General features: G+C 37.4%; 1 protein-coding gene across 2 annotated transcripts in view; it reads left to right on the top strand.

Moving 5' to 3' along the window:
- The window catches only part of MOSPD2 (motile sperm domain containing 2), a 61,228-nt gene that overhangs the window by 13,467 nt on the left and 33,398 nt on the right, over positions 1 to 14,363 (top strand). For both annotated transcript variants that reach the window (XM_050964134.1, XM_050964142.1), the window contains exons 4-8: positions 126 to 212; positions 2,930 to 3,084; positions 9,917 to 9,977; positions 11,665 to 11,703; positions 13,604 to 13,728. In XM_050964134.1, the coding sequence (XP_050820091.1) occupies positions 126 to 212; positions 2,930 to 3,084; positions 9,917 to 9,977; positions 11,665 to 11,703; positions 13,604 to 13,728 (467 nt within the window). The remainder of the gene's footprint in view (positions 1 to 125; positions 213 to 2,929; positions 3,085 to 9,916; positions 9,978 to 11,664; positions 11,704 to 13,603; positions 13,729 to 14,363) is intronic.

Here is a 14,363-nt window from a genome sequence, read left to right as displayed (position 1 = left end):
ACAATTCATTTACTCTCACATATGAAGATTATTTTGAATATGAAGTTTCTTATTGTTTTAAGATTAAATGGTAGTTTGTAGTGACTTTTAAACTTTTAAAAATAATCCTTTTGTTTGCTTTGCAGATTTGTCTGAATCTGCCCTTCCAAAATGGTTATTTGAAAATGGTGCTCTTTATCTGCATGGATATGATAAAGAGGGCTACAAGTTATGTAAGTTACATGCACTCTTGCTTTTCTTCAGTTATCTATCAGTGTTATCTCTCTATCAGCGTTATGAACATATATATATATGTTCATAGTAAAAGACTCTTGGACTCAACGAGCATGGCTAAAGGTCTTAATAATACATGACGAAAAATGCAATGTAACCATATATATATATGTTCATATTGGAGACTGCTAAAATGCTGGAAGTAATTACTTATCAGGAACTACCTTTGTGGAAATAAATGAGGAAATCAAGTGAATTTTCAATGCATATCTGACAAGTAGATCATGAGCAAATGGTTACATTGCGTTTTTCGTCATGTATTATTAAGACCTTTAGCCATGCTCGTTGAGTCCAAGAGTCTTTTACTAGAGAGGAAAAATCTTTAGTATTTATATTTTGTAGCTTGAAATTTAGCTTTCTCATCGTAGCATTCATGATCCCGAAAAGCTCATTGTTAAGGTTACATTCAGTTTTCCTTCATAAACTTTACCTCCCATCCCAGTTTTGTAATGCAGTTTTAAAGTATGCTATTATGTTTCAATCTCTTTTGCTGCAAATATATAGCCATCTACAGGACAGCATGTTGTCATTGCAATAAGCTGGTACAGCTGTAACACACCATGCTTACACATACTTGAACTGGGGTGCACAAGTTTTCACATCAATGTTTGAATTGAACTTGTTCTGAGAAAGGCCTTGGCCCTCCATTACTGTGTACTACCCCTGTGTAGTAACAGTACAGGCAACAAGCACTGGTATTGCCGATGCAATGGTGTAATCAGTTTTCCTTGTTTAATCCTCCAGTTCTCCTGACCATCTTTCCAGGTTACCTTTGACAGCCCAGAGAACTGTCTCTGTCATATGGCAAAACTCTTGGTTACCAGCTGCATGCAGCCCAAGAATGCTCAAAGTACTGTAGTATCCACTCAGGTCTCAGATTTGTCTACCTCCTCCTGCCTCCCCTTCCCCAATCTCATTGACCGTAGCAGCACTTGAAGAGGTATGAACCACCCCTCCTCAACTTGTTTTAAAATAATAAAATAGGGAATGAGGCGGGCGGGGAGGGGAAACAATTGTTTGTGCTTAATAATAGCACTTAAATGATCCCAGTTACCCATTGAAAAAAGTCAGATTGCAAAGATGTGTGAGGTCCCTTTTTTGCTCCTATTGTTGTATGTTTGGAAACAATTTTCTATTTATTTAGGTTAGGATGGCTATATCTTTGCAGTGGAAAAAGATAGAGACTTCATTTAAATGAAAATATAGAATTTTCAAAGCATAGACTATAGCAAAAAAATTCAGTGAGACCTGACTGAAAATAGCAGATGAGCTTTTCTTGTCTCCTCTCTCCCATATGTGTTGGGGATATTTTGCAGGGTCAGTTTATTTCAGAAGTGTATGTGTCTCTATGTAAATGTAATTCTAAAAATCTGCTTCACCTTTCTATTCCTGCCAGAGTTACCTAATGATAACAGACAGTGAGAACGTGGGATTTTATTACTCTGTGCCTCCCACAGAACTCCAACTTCCCCCAAAAAAGGTGTCCAATGAGCATGCTCAGAAAGTATTTTGTAGTTAGTTAGGCTTTATTTTCCCCCAAATCAAATATAGACACTAGTTCTTACTAAGTGTTCTAAGGTGGATTGATTTAAATCATCCATTTTAATCAGCTTTTCCATTTGTACTTCAGTTATTTTCTAAAGAAAGCTGCTTCTCATTGATTATAACATATTGATTTACAATTAAATAAAGCCATTACACTAGATTTGGTGCACCTTTTTGCTACCTAGCAGGTACCCTATAAGTATATACATTTATTTAAGCAATTTATAGCTTAATATTTTCAGATTCTTATTGTACATTTTCCATATGTTACAAAATGATGCATGATATATTATTTATTTGCTAAATAATTACCTTTTTGCTCATGATTTGTATCAAGTTGTGTTAGGATTGTAACTAGAATTTAAACAAACACAACAGTATATTCATCTTTTATTTAAATGTTTTAAGATATTAGGCTTTAACATATTTTGTGTTAAATTCAGATTTCATTTTAAACAGGTTTATTTTTTTGAAAGAAAAACTTCTAATTTAAATTTTAAAAAAAATCATAGGTTTTTATCCACCCGGAAGGGTTCTATCCAGACCAATATGAAAATTTTAAGAACTGTTGGCAGTTTGCCTCAGAGGCGTGAGCCAAGTTTGGGAGTCAAGAATTTCTAATTTTGATGCTTGCACTAAAATGAAAGTTAGAATAGACAGTGCCTGGCAACCTTAACAATAGTGACTGTATCCAGAATCTGGTAAAATTAGTTCTTAGTGTCTGTCTGACTATATACTTTATTCAGGAAACAAATCATGGCAGATGCAGGTTTTGTGTAGAAGCCTTGGGGAGAGAGAGAGAATGTGTGTTCATTTGTTATTCACTGTACTGCTAGCATTCAGCTATAGTTTTTAATATGTATATTTTTTATTTTCCCTTTTGTTCTTCTATACCTTGTGTTCTGTATGAAAACACCAGCATCAGAAAGATCATTATTTCCCACTGTTTCTATAAGAACAGCTGTGAAATGGCTGAAAATATAGAAACTGTACATAGCTGTATCAAGGAGTTAGTGGATTTTGTAAGAGGTCATTTAACACTTACCGCTAATATGATCTGGTGTTCTGATAAGTTGTTGACATTTTTAATATACATATGTTTTCTTCATAGTCTGGTTCAGGGTGAAGTTTCATACAAAAGATCCTAAACTGCAGTTTGAAAAAAAGAAGTTTGTAGCCTTTTGGTTAGAGCATTATGCCAAGAGAGATCATGGAAAGCCTTTAACAGTGGTGTTTGACATGGCTGAAACTGGACTCAGTCACATAGTAAGCATTTTAATTATGATTTCTGTTTAGACTGTATAGCTTAATCAAGCAGATCCTGTGCAGCACATTAGACCTAAATTATACAGCAACGGTCCTAGAATCTTGATCTCATAACTGCCTCCTTCTCTCAGGCAGTCATGGAAGGTAACTTTTACACAGCCTGGTGGCAACTAAGGCTTTTTGTTCTGTATTTTCTCTTCCTTTTTTGAACTAACGGAAAGGTTACTTCATTTACTGGGAGGAGGGAGAGTTACCACAGTCACACTTAACAGCAACTGTCTACTCTTCTATACCCTGACCCACTAACTGCCACTGCATCCAAAAATGCCAAATTAGTATGTTAAGTTGTTAGTATTTTTGTTTCCTGCAATGAAATGGCACCCAATATAGCAGTTGTAAATTTGACCCATACAGCCTGCCTCTAGTTACTGACATCAGTCTGTAACTTTCAAGAGCCCCAAATTCACAAAAGTATATTTCCTAAAGGAGGGGGATAAAACACACTCACTTAATGTTGAGTCTCTATTTGTAGTGTAGGAATATAAATGGCAAAGTATAGATGTTGGGTGTTCTGTAATTTGTTTATGATCATGATCTAAAGCTTCAAGTCAATGTCTTTTGCATTATACTGAAATAACTATCTATTTCGAGATGAAAATCATGAATTTCATTAGGTTTTTTTCATTTTAAAGGGTCCTCCGATAATGCATATTTCCAACTCAATTTTCAGGATTTCAGTTTGCAAAGGTACAATGACTAGTTATAAGTTATATTTCTTCTCTTGCATCCTCTTCATATTCCCACCAATGGGATGTAACAGCGGGGGCAGCCTAGATGTTGGAACCTTCTCATAGCAGTATGCATTGGAGGGCTCATGTGTTCCTCCTGCCCTTCCCCTCAGCATTCCTATACGTTCTGAGGGGGCGTTTTGCTCCTCACTGCCTCAGTTCCTTCCGACCACAGCAGCAGACAGATGTGAATGGATACAGTTCCCTTCCACTAAAAAGGATTTAGTGCCCTTACGGGTAGTTTTACTGTTAGGTATGGTTCAGAGCTATTATAAGTTTAGATTGTTAGTTTAGGATAAATTTTGTTTTAAACTTAGATCTTTTATTCCAACTACTGGTTACATGCAGATCCAAATCTGAAAAGATCAGGTTTTAAAATATCCACCATTTGCAGTGGTCTTCGTGGCATCGGATTGCTTGCACTCAATGCCTAATGTGCCTGGGTGAGCTTCATTCTCCTTTAAGATGTACGAACTGCAGCACCTTTACCCCATGAGCAAGAAAAATGTCAGAATAGGCTACAAGCCTTATGTTTACAAGCAGCTCTGGCTGCACATCCTATCTGTTTGAACTCTTCTGAAGGGTCTGAGACTAAGAACAGGAGGCCAGCGTCAACTCTAGATACTTCTAGATCTAAGCAGAAAACAGTTCAGCACAGGACACGCAACTCCTGATCCAAAGCGATTGTGCTGATACCAAAATCAGCAGATTCAACATCTAGATACGTACTACTTTTAGGGGTGGTGGCCCTGTACATAAGAGCCAAACCATGTGAGTGCATCATATCTGAATACCCTGGCACCATTGCATGTGACAAAGCTGGAGATTCTTCACATCTCTTGGAGCAGGATCAAATCTAATAAATCCACATGTAGCAAGAGTGCAAGCTCTCAGGAGACTTTGTTTGCCCATTCCTTTCTCACATGGTTCCATCGTATCTGAAGAAGCGTTTTGGAACCATTGTTGTCAGTTTGCCTGGGTCCTTTGGTCATGCTTGTGATGCAAGTGCACATGGAGAAAGGAGAGAAGAGGAAGACTCTCTTGTGAGTCACCCTCTTCCTTTGCTGTCTAGACAGAAGCATGTCCTGCGATAGGGATGGATATTTATCTGAAGAGGAAGCTGCCTGTGGTACAAATGGAATATTAGCAGCTAGACCCAGAATTTGATTAATTCTTCTCCTGATGAGAATGTTGGTATAGCTTGCAGGTTTTCCTAAATAGAATGGTGCCCATGTTAAAGCTCTGGTCAGGTACCTTAGAGGAGACTTCTCACCAAGTCTTTGATATTCTCAGCTCTAACTTTGAGTAAAATCTCTGTGCTAATTTTAGATAGATTCTGCTGGTTGCCAGAGACTATCTGGTCTAATCGTGCTTCTTGTCAACTGCTCTCAAAAATGCAATTCCGTATGAAAGATTATCTTGCTTCCATATTCTTCCTACTGGTAATTCATTGGTAGTAGTTGCAGTGACCAACAGGTCAAGAGGTGGATATTTGCATTCTACGGCCTCTGACAAAGAAGGCAGGAATTTGGACTTGGTGGGGAGGAAAATGATTTCTTCTTTCTTCACCCGCAGTATGAGAGTGGCAAATTACCAGGCAGTCACGTTATGGTATCAGTACCACTTATGGGACAAAATGTTGATGTTTGCAAAGCCACTTTCTGAAGACCAGTGCAATATAGTAATTACATTTATACAGATGGATGAAGGACAGTATAGCACACAGTATCCTTTGATGTTTTTTACTTGGTCGTAAGATTGATTGCAGTATGATCTTCCACTCTCCTGCCACAAACAAAATCTAAAATAGTGCATCTGTTTTGAAGGAGATGGACTGTTTAATAATACGAAAGATAAAAATTTGGAGAGAATTAAGGATAAGAATCTTACAGCCAGCCAAGTTCAGTGTGTCTTTTTCAGTCTTGGAGGAAGAATTCCATGACCTGTGTTCAGATCCAATTAAAAGCTTTGTTCAATATCCTCTTAGGCTCAGAGACATCACTCATGCCATCACAAAGCTTCCTTCACCTACGTCTGCTGAATGTCAAGCCTGAAGTTTGATAGGAGGATCAAAAGCTGCAAACAAATTGATAACATACTCACCTCCCTACCCTTTGGAAAACTGGCTTTCTTAATTTCTTGATTCATACAGTTTCATCAGTTTGGACAAATGGGTTTTGAGGATAATAAAAAAGTGTTATGCCCAAGTTTATAAACTATTCTCCTTGAAAGATCTCCTCCTCTCTTCTCCCCTGCCCCTTTTTCAATATTCAGGGATTTCTCCCTCAACAGTGTGCTAAGATCAGAAATCCAGTCTCTGATTCAGGCAGGAGCAATAGAGGAGTGCCAGGGGAGTTCAGAAATCAGGGATTTTACTCAAGCTATTTCACTAATACCAAAGAAGGATGAAGGTTCATCTGATATTACACATGAGGAAGCTCAGCACTTAAGTCAAGAGGTTCTGGTTCTGTATGTTGACTGTAGACTCGTGTTATCCTTCCCTTTTAGCCCTAGCTTGGTTTGTAGCTCTCAAGCTAAAGGATACATATTTCTAGAAGATCAAATCACTGCAAATATCTCTACTTTACTATTGATCATGACTATTTTCAATACAAGGTCTTAACCTTTGGTCTTTCTACCACTTGTAGGGATTTTACAAAGTTCCTCTTTGTAGCAGGAGCTTGTCTTGAGACAATATGGTATTTTTGTCTCCCCATACTTAGACAATTGGTTTCTTAAAGCCCCTTGAAAGGGACATACACATTAGATTTTCTCTTTTGGAAGGATACGACTCTTGATTGACTGACTAGGAAAGAGAGAGGTCTTTTTTTTCATATCTAAGATTCCATTCATAGGAGCAGTCCTTGACTCACAGGCAGGAATTCCTGTCAATGGAGAGCTTTCTGAAACTACTCTCTACCATATGGCTATTACATCAAAATCCTTCTGAAAAGATCATTTTATTTCTGCATCTGTGTGGTCTTATGCTCTTGCAACATACATCACAACTTATTCCGGACTCAGAAAGAGGCCTGTTCAGCATTGGGGTGGTACAGAACTATGACATACCCCAAGATGACATTTTTCAGGAGGATTTCTATCTCCAAAGAAATTCTTCCATCTTTGTCACAGTGGACCTACCCAGAGAATGTTCTGAAAGGGGCACGTTTCAATCCCCCAACAATTTAATTGAAAATCACTTTGGAAGCTTCAAAGACTGATGAGGGGGTGCAACTTGACTATCTCTTAATTTGGGACCATTGGCGTTACCAAGAAAAGAGATTACATATGGGGGCACAGTAATTGGGAACTATCTGTTTAGCTCTCAAGTCATTACTACCGCAGAACAGAACAATACAAGTCGTTGTGGGCAACAAGGCAGCAGTATATTAACTGAAGAAGCAGGGAGGAGCTCATTTGTTTCAGCTGTACAAGGAGGTGATCAAGTTATGGGACTGGTGTATCCATTTCAACATCTACCCAACTGCCTTGCTCTTAGCAGGCAAGGAAGTGACAAAGCTGGCCAACTCAGCAGAGATCTGATGTGGATGCATTCATGGTCTCTAAAGGACTCAGTAATTTATAATGTAATGAATGTTTTTGAGGTTTCTGGACATAAATCTCTCTCCCACAGACAGAACAAAAAGTGCCCTCTTTTCCACTTGAGAGAGGGGAAAGACAATCTCCCAATGTCAACGTGTTCCTTCTGAATTAGTGGATGGGCCTGTTATGTGTTTTCTCCTCTTTTACACTTTTTTTTTTTATACAGAGGGTTTTGCAAAAATAAGATGTGAGTGGGCCAGGATAACTTCAATTGCTCCTTCATGTGAGAGACAACAGTAATATACGCACCTTCGTCAACTCTCCAAGGGGATCTACATACTTATGCCAGTGATGTACTTCTGCAGCGGGACAGGAGGACTTATCACCTGAACCCTCTTTCACTACATTTAGCTGCATTGGCTTTAACAGATGTTGAAATATCTTGCATTTTAGATGTGCAGCAAATGTTATGAATATAAGTGGTGTAGATTTGTGAAGTGGGTAGCTGAAAAATATATAAATCCTGTACAGGCACCAGTTCATTGTATCCTTGAACATTTACTGCATTCAAAGTCTTTGGACCTGTAGCTACCTTCTCTGAATCACATAATTATAGATTTAAAAAATTAAAATAAAATCTTGGCACGTGATACAATTTAAAAATGTATTGACCAGTAAAGGATACGGTTCCATTGTGAGATTTTTAGTTTGGTCCTGATACAGCTCATAAGCCTTCCTTTGGAACTAATAGCAGGTTGCTCTTTATTTTATTGGTCTGTTAAAACAGCTTTTATAATAGCCATTAAATCAGCAAGCTGGATTAGCAAATTGTATGCCCCATGACAGACTCACCATTTACTATGTTTCATAAAGATAAAGTTGTACTTGGACCTCATCCTAGATTCCTTCCTAAAGTGGTTGTTGAGTTTCATATTAATCAGTCAGTCAGTATGCTGGCTCTCTTTCTGAGACCTCGTGCTCATAAAAAATAATCCAAATTACATACTTTAAATGCTATAAAAGTGCCTTAGCTTACTATCTAAATAGAACAAGAAAATTTTGACAATCTTCTAAAACTTTTTATATCTTATGTTATAAACCATAGAGGTCAGAATATTTCTGCTCACTTGTTATCTAGAGGCTGAGACAGTGAACAGAACGGGCATATAATCAGAAATCATCAATTCCTCTTTTTGCTGAAGTTAGACCATACTCAACTAGAGCAGTATCTGTCTCTATAGGGACACGTTCCCATTGTTGAACTCTGTTCAGACCTTTACAAAACACTTAATTAGATTTGACATGTGAGTCAAATGCTCCCTTCGGTAAGGCACTTCTGTATTTACTTAATTAGACCCTTAAGTCCTACTGCCCAGTCAGGCATACTGCTTACTAAAGTATCCCTGGAATGGCAATGTGCAGAGTACATATGAAGAAGAATTGGAGGTTGCTTACTTTTGTAACCAGAATTCTTTGGGATGGACTCTGCATATTCACACTCTTGACCCACCTTCCCCTTTTCTTCAGAGTCCTAATAAAGTATTAACCCTGCAGAAGCTGTGAAAGGACTGAGGTGGCAGGAAGCATTTGCCCCTTGGAATGCTCAGGAATGGTGAGGGTAGGGACCAAGAGTGCTCTAACAGGCACTGCAAAAAGTAGATTCCACCATTGTATCTGTTCCAGCCAGTGCATCTCATGAGTGTGAATGTTTATCTTGAAGAACTCTGGTTGCAAGTAAGTCATCTCCATTTGTCTCTGCTTCATAAGATATGAAGATTGATTTATTTTTATTGCAAAGTGCCTCAAGTATGTACTTATTTTAACAAAAAAAATTCTGAGTTCTGTTGTGGTTGTGAATTTTCAGCAGTGACCAGATAGTGTTATATTCTTACTCTTTTGCCGAACTATGATCATAAAATTTTAAATGTTAATTTTTGTCTCAAAATATTAGTGAACTATGATTTCATTAGAAATCAAGACAGACAAAACTAAAAACACCCTGATAAAAGGCAAAATTTTCTTAAACGTTGTACTGCCAACGTACAGAACTTACATAACATGCTTGTCTTACTTCAGTGCAAGTAAGTGTGTAAGAAAGGCTTAGAACACTGCCATTTGGAGACAGATTTGTTTCTTCTGTTAGTCTGTAGTTCTTAGAAAATCTCCTGACCCTTTCCTGAGACCCCAGTTCTTCAATGACTTCATACATCTGCTTAACTTTATGCAGTGCGAGTAGTCTTAGTAATGTCACTAGAACTACTCTCAGTTTACAGATTTAAGCATGTGTATAAATCTTTGCAGGATCATGGCCTTGCATTCCATTGGAAGTTGAGGCAGTGTTTGAAGTTTAATATACTGTATATAGCCTATGTACATTTATTATGTTTTACTTTAATTGTGAACTTATCTCAGAAAATTATTACAAAAGTCATAGTTTTTATCTAATTTGTTTTTAAATTATAATTTGTACTGCATTTATTACTAATTTGCCTTTATTTTAGGACTTGGACTTCATTCGGTTCATCATCAACTGTTTTAAAGTTTATTATCCTAATTACCTCTGTAAGTAATGTATATTATGCTTTCTAAGGGGATACAGTTTTATAGACATTATATTATCCAATATGTTGTTTTCTATAACTGATAAGGAGAGAGGTTTTTTTTTTTTAAAGGTTTGTAAATATTACTTTTTGCATGTGGACTGCAAAAGTAAAACCAAAATAAAGTCAAGAAATATGTGTTTGACATGCCCCTCCTCTATATTACATGATGGAACTTCTTCCAAATAATACCTGGAGCCTATCTTTTGGAAGAACATCCAATCTTGGTTTAAAAATTATCAGTGATGGAGGAATCATTACAATCATTGGTAAATTGTTCCAGTGGTTAATTACGCTCACATTTAAAAATTGACACTTTATTTCCCGTCTGGACTTGGCTAGCTTCAACTTCCAGCCGTTGGATCGCATTATATCTTTTTCTGCTAGACTGAAGTGTGCAATATTAAATATTTGTTTCCCCGTATAGGAATTTACAGAATGTGATTCAGTCACCCATAACCTTTTCTTTGTTAAATAGCCTCAAGGAGCTAAATCTATTTAGCTATCATAAGGCACATTTTCTAATCCTTTAATCTTTCTGGGCTATTCTCTGAACCTTCTCAATTTTTTAATATCCTTCTTGAACTGTGGACACCAGAACTGAGCACAGTGTTTCAGCAGTGGTCACAGCAGTTCCAAATACAGCGGTAAAATAGCTTCTCGTCTCCAACTTGATATTCCCCTGTTTATGCATCCAAGAATCCCATTAGCCCTCTCAGCCACAGCGTTGCACTGGGAGTTCATGTTCAGCTGATTGTGTACCATGACCCCCAATTCTTTTTCAGAGTCAATATTATAGTTGTGTTGTTGCCCTCCTTTGTCCATTTCTGTCCCTTTCCTCTTCAATTTCAGGGTTTTGCCAAAAGTTGGAAGATACTGCCATGACAATTGGCACTCTGTATTAGCCAAGAGGCTAAAGATTGAGTGGAAATGTACTTTCCCCTATTGTCTCAGAGATGATCCCTCCATGACAGAGTTGAGGCATATTGGTGGGGCTGTATGGGGGAAAAACTTGCACATTGTCCATGTTAACCCTCATTCTGAATAGATACAAAGCTTCAGTCAATACTGCCATTTTTCTCTTCCACAACTTCTACATTCATTTAATTTTTTTCAAGTGAAAATGTAGCTATGAACATTTTAAAGTTTAGTTGTTTGAGTGGCATTTCATCCCTTAAAATAGAAGGTACCATTCTGTTATAGTTGCTAGTATTTTGAATTGTTAAAGTTAGTGTTATAATATCACACAATGATAAAGTTATTAGAATAAAGGTGCATATTATTTGCATCTTTCATCTGACATTTTATAGAGTAATTTAAATAAATTCTCTGAATTCAGGGTGTGGGTAACCATTCTGACTCTTATGGGATAATTTTGCCTTTTTTTGTATACCAATACAATACATGCCATAGTTTCCAATGGGCTTCCTAATACTTCTATTCATCTTACCATAGGGATGGTTTTGTATATATTGATTATTATTTGAGAAATGGAGGAAAGCTAATTTTTTCCTAAAGAAAGTAAGCATGGAAACTGAGTGTTCCGCTTTTAGTAATCCTCTAATATTAATACCTTCTCCCTGTTTAGTTATTAAAATACAATATCTTTCATTTCAATTATCTCTTCTTCCTATTTATTGTCTTTGCAGCAAAGATAGTGATCTTTGAAATGCCATGGATAATGAATGGTAAGTTAAAGTAAACTAAAAATATTTGTAATTTTCTGTAATAAATTTTAAAAGCCCTGTCCTGATATGATATTAGTTCAAACGTAAACTGATGAGGGGGGCGGGGTTATAAGATGTTTTTAATGTTGTGGGGGGTGTGTATATATGTGTGTGTGTATGTGTGTGTGTATGTATATATATATATATATATATATATATATATATATATATATATATAACTAATGCATAGGCTAAATTCTTCTTTTAGTTAAGCACATGGTACCTTACATTTGTCAATTATTAGGGCATTGAATGCTTTAGTGTGCAGCTTCCTGGCACATTGTGCTGTGACTCAAAGATTAAATAAATAGTCATCTTCAAAGTGCAGCTCAAGACCTGCATCCGCCTCGCCACTCTCATATCTTGGAAGCCCTTGATATGCAGACTACTTCTTGAACCCTCCATTTTCATGTTTCCTGAACCCCAATCCATTCCAGGTCCAGACTTACATGGCTTAGTAAATGGTTTTCTGCTATGACCAAATTCAAATAGTGCATTATGCGGGTTAGGGCATATGTATGACATTGATAATTGCCGTATCTATATATCTATCTATATATGCTGATGCGTGTGCACCAGTAATCAGCCTAGTCAACACACTTAGTAGACATGTTTTATTCCTCTATATTTCACGTGCGCATATAGCTATAAAAATTATCCTTTTGCTGCATGTGCACAGTCCATCTCTATTAAGACTATATTTTAATTTTACATTAAGCGGGTTCAAACTGCTACCATTTAAAACAACAAACCTGCCAGAGAAATGCTTCATTCTCCCAACTTTTCTCCCACCCAAAACTGGGAACTTACCCACTTCTCCCTCCACCTTCCCTTTCCTCTCCAAAATAAATTACTGGTCTGCGATTCAAGAGGGCTAAATGTTTAGTCTTTGACCTGTCACTGCTTCAGTTCATAGCCTGATGAGGTCTTGGGAAGGATGTAAGTAATCATGTTAGTGTCTGGGTCATGGAACTTGAGCTGGCTTGCTTTAGGTTCATAGAGTCCATTTCCAGCAGTCCTCAGGAGCAAATTACCATCAGAGAGACACAGTCTTGTGGAAATACTCCAGAAGCCTCACTTCTTCCCCTACTTCAGCTACCTTTGGAAAAACCGGTATTGCACTAAGGCAAATTTGAGGATACAGTGATGAATTCCAAACCAGCTATAGAGGATGAAGATCCTCTTTTTACTCTACTTCTTTGGGATTGTTTGTTGCCTTTTTTTTTTTTTCTTTTACATGTGTAGCATAGGTCCTGGTGCTACTTTTGAACGGTGCTACTTTTTCCAGTAGGAAACTGTGCCAAATCCCATTCCTTCTTTCCTTTTCAGAGATCCCTTTCACAAGCAGAGGTCCTGGCCTTTACCTAGGGTAGAGCTGCTGCATGAAGTTCAGTACACCCCTTCACCAGTCACTATGCCAAAAACAAGACTAGGTGCTTATTTTTGGTGGGCAGTACCTCACTTACTGTTCAAGGAGCTAGTCTTCTGCAGTGGGGCGCTGGGGAAACAATGCTACAAACTGACTACTTACCAACAATAACTTTTGCCTTCACCAAACCTCTTCTCAGTTTTGGAGTACGCATCCAAATGAGGTTTCTGGGTGTAGAGGGGTACTGCTTCAAGAAGTGGGCTGGAGGTGAGGCAGGCGCACAGGATATATATATCTTGATATGTGCATGTGCTATTTGCCTAGTGGGACGTTTTATAACGGGTAAAGAAACCCTAGCTGGACATCTAGCTATTTCACTGAATTCCGTACTTAGCTTAACGTTTTATGAGTATTTATTTACATGCTATCAATGGCAGATAAAACTGCAGTATTTGTTTCAGGCAGTTTATGTATTGTTCTTTTTTTGTCTAGCTGCTTTTAAAATTGTGAAGGGTTGGCTTGGTCCAGATGCGATAAGCATGTTGAAGTTTACAAACAAGAATGAAGTGCAGGAATACATCAGTGTAGAGTATCTGCCTGCCTACATGGGTGGAATTGTAAGTATATTGACGTTTTAAAATACCTTGTAATGATTAATATCTTCATGCAATTTTTGTGTGCATATAAATTGCACAATTACACACTGTAGTAGATCCAGCTAGCTTTTTTCAGATAAGTCAGAGTGTCCATTTGATGTTAATAACCTTACAAATTAACTGTTAATTAATTAAGTTCTATTAAAAATCTCAACTGATACTTTTCAAATTTTTATATTTTTTAAAAAAGAGTTTTCATAGCTCTTTCTGTAAGGTAGGAAGTAATTCTGCAGCCCTAATTTGGTGACTTCATTTTGGGAATTTTAATGGTGTGAATAGGAAAAAGGGGGTTTTTAGTGCATACAACTGCTGTTTCTCACCTCCCTCCAAAGCCATGATTGAATGAAGACCCTCCAATCCTTTCTCTGGCCTTCTGCCCTTTCTAGCTCCTTCTGTTGCCCTCATCTGAAGTGTCCTAAAACCCTGGCGTACTTGGCAACTTCTTTAAAAGGAAGGTAAAGCCCAACTGGTTATACTGCACTCCAGTACTGTATTATTGTCAGCTTTTACACACCCCTATTTATACACATTATAGTGCATTCTAAATGCTGATACAGGATAAGCAACTTGTGTAAGGGGCATAAATTTGTCACCAA

This window comes from Gopherus flavomarginatus, chromosome 1 (genome assembly GCF_025201925.1).
Source record: "Gopherus flavomarginatus isolate rGopFla2 chromosome 1, rGopFla2.mat.asm, whole genome shotgun sequence".
In the NCBI taxonomy this organism is placed as follows: domain Eukaryota; kingdom Metazoa; phylum Chordata; order Testudines; family Testudinidae; genus Gopherus; species Gopherus flavomarginatus.
Note: the sequence above shows the minus strand (reverse complement) of the source record. Positions and strands in the feature narration are given on the sequence as shown.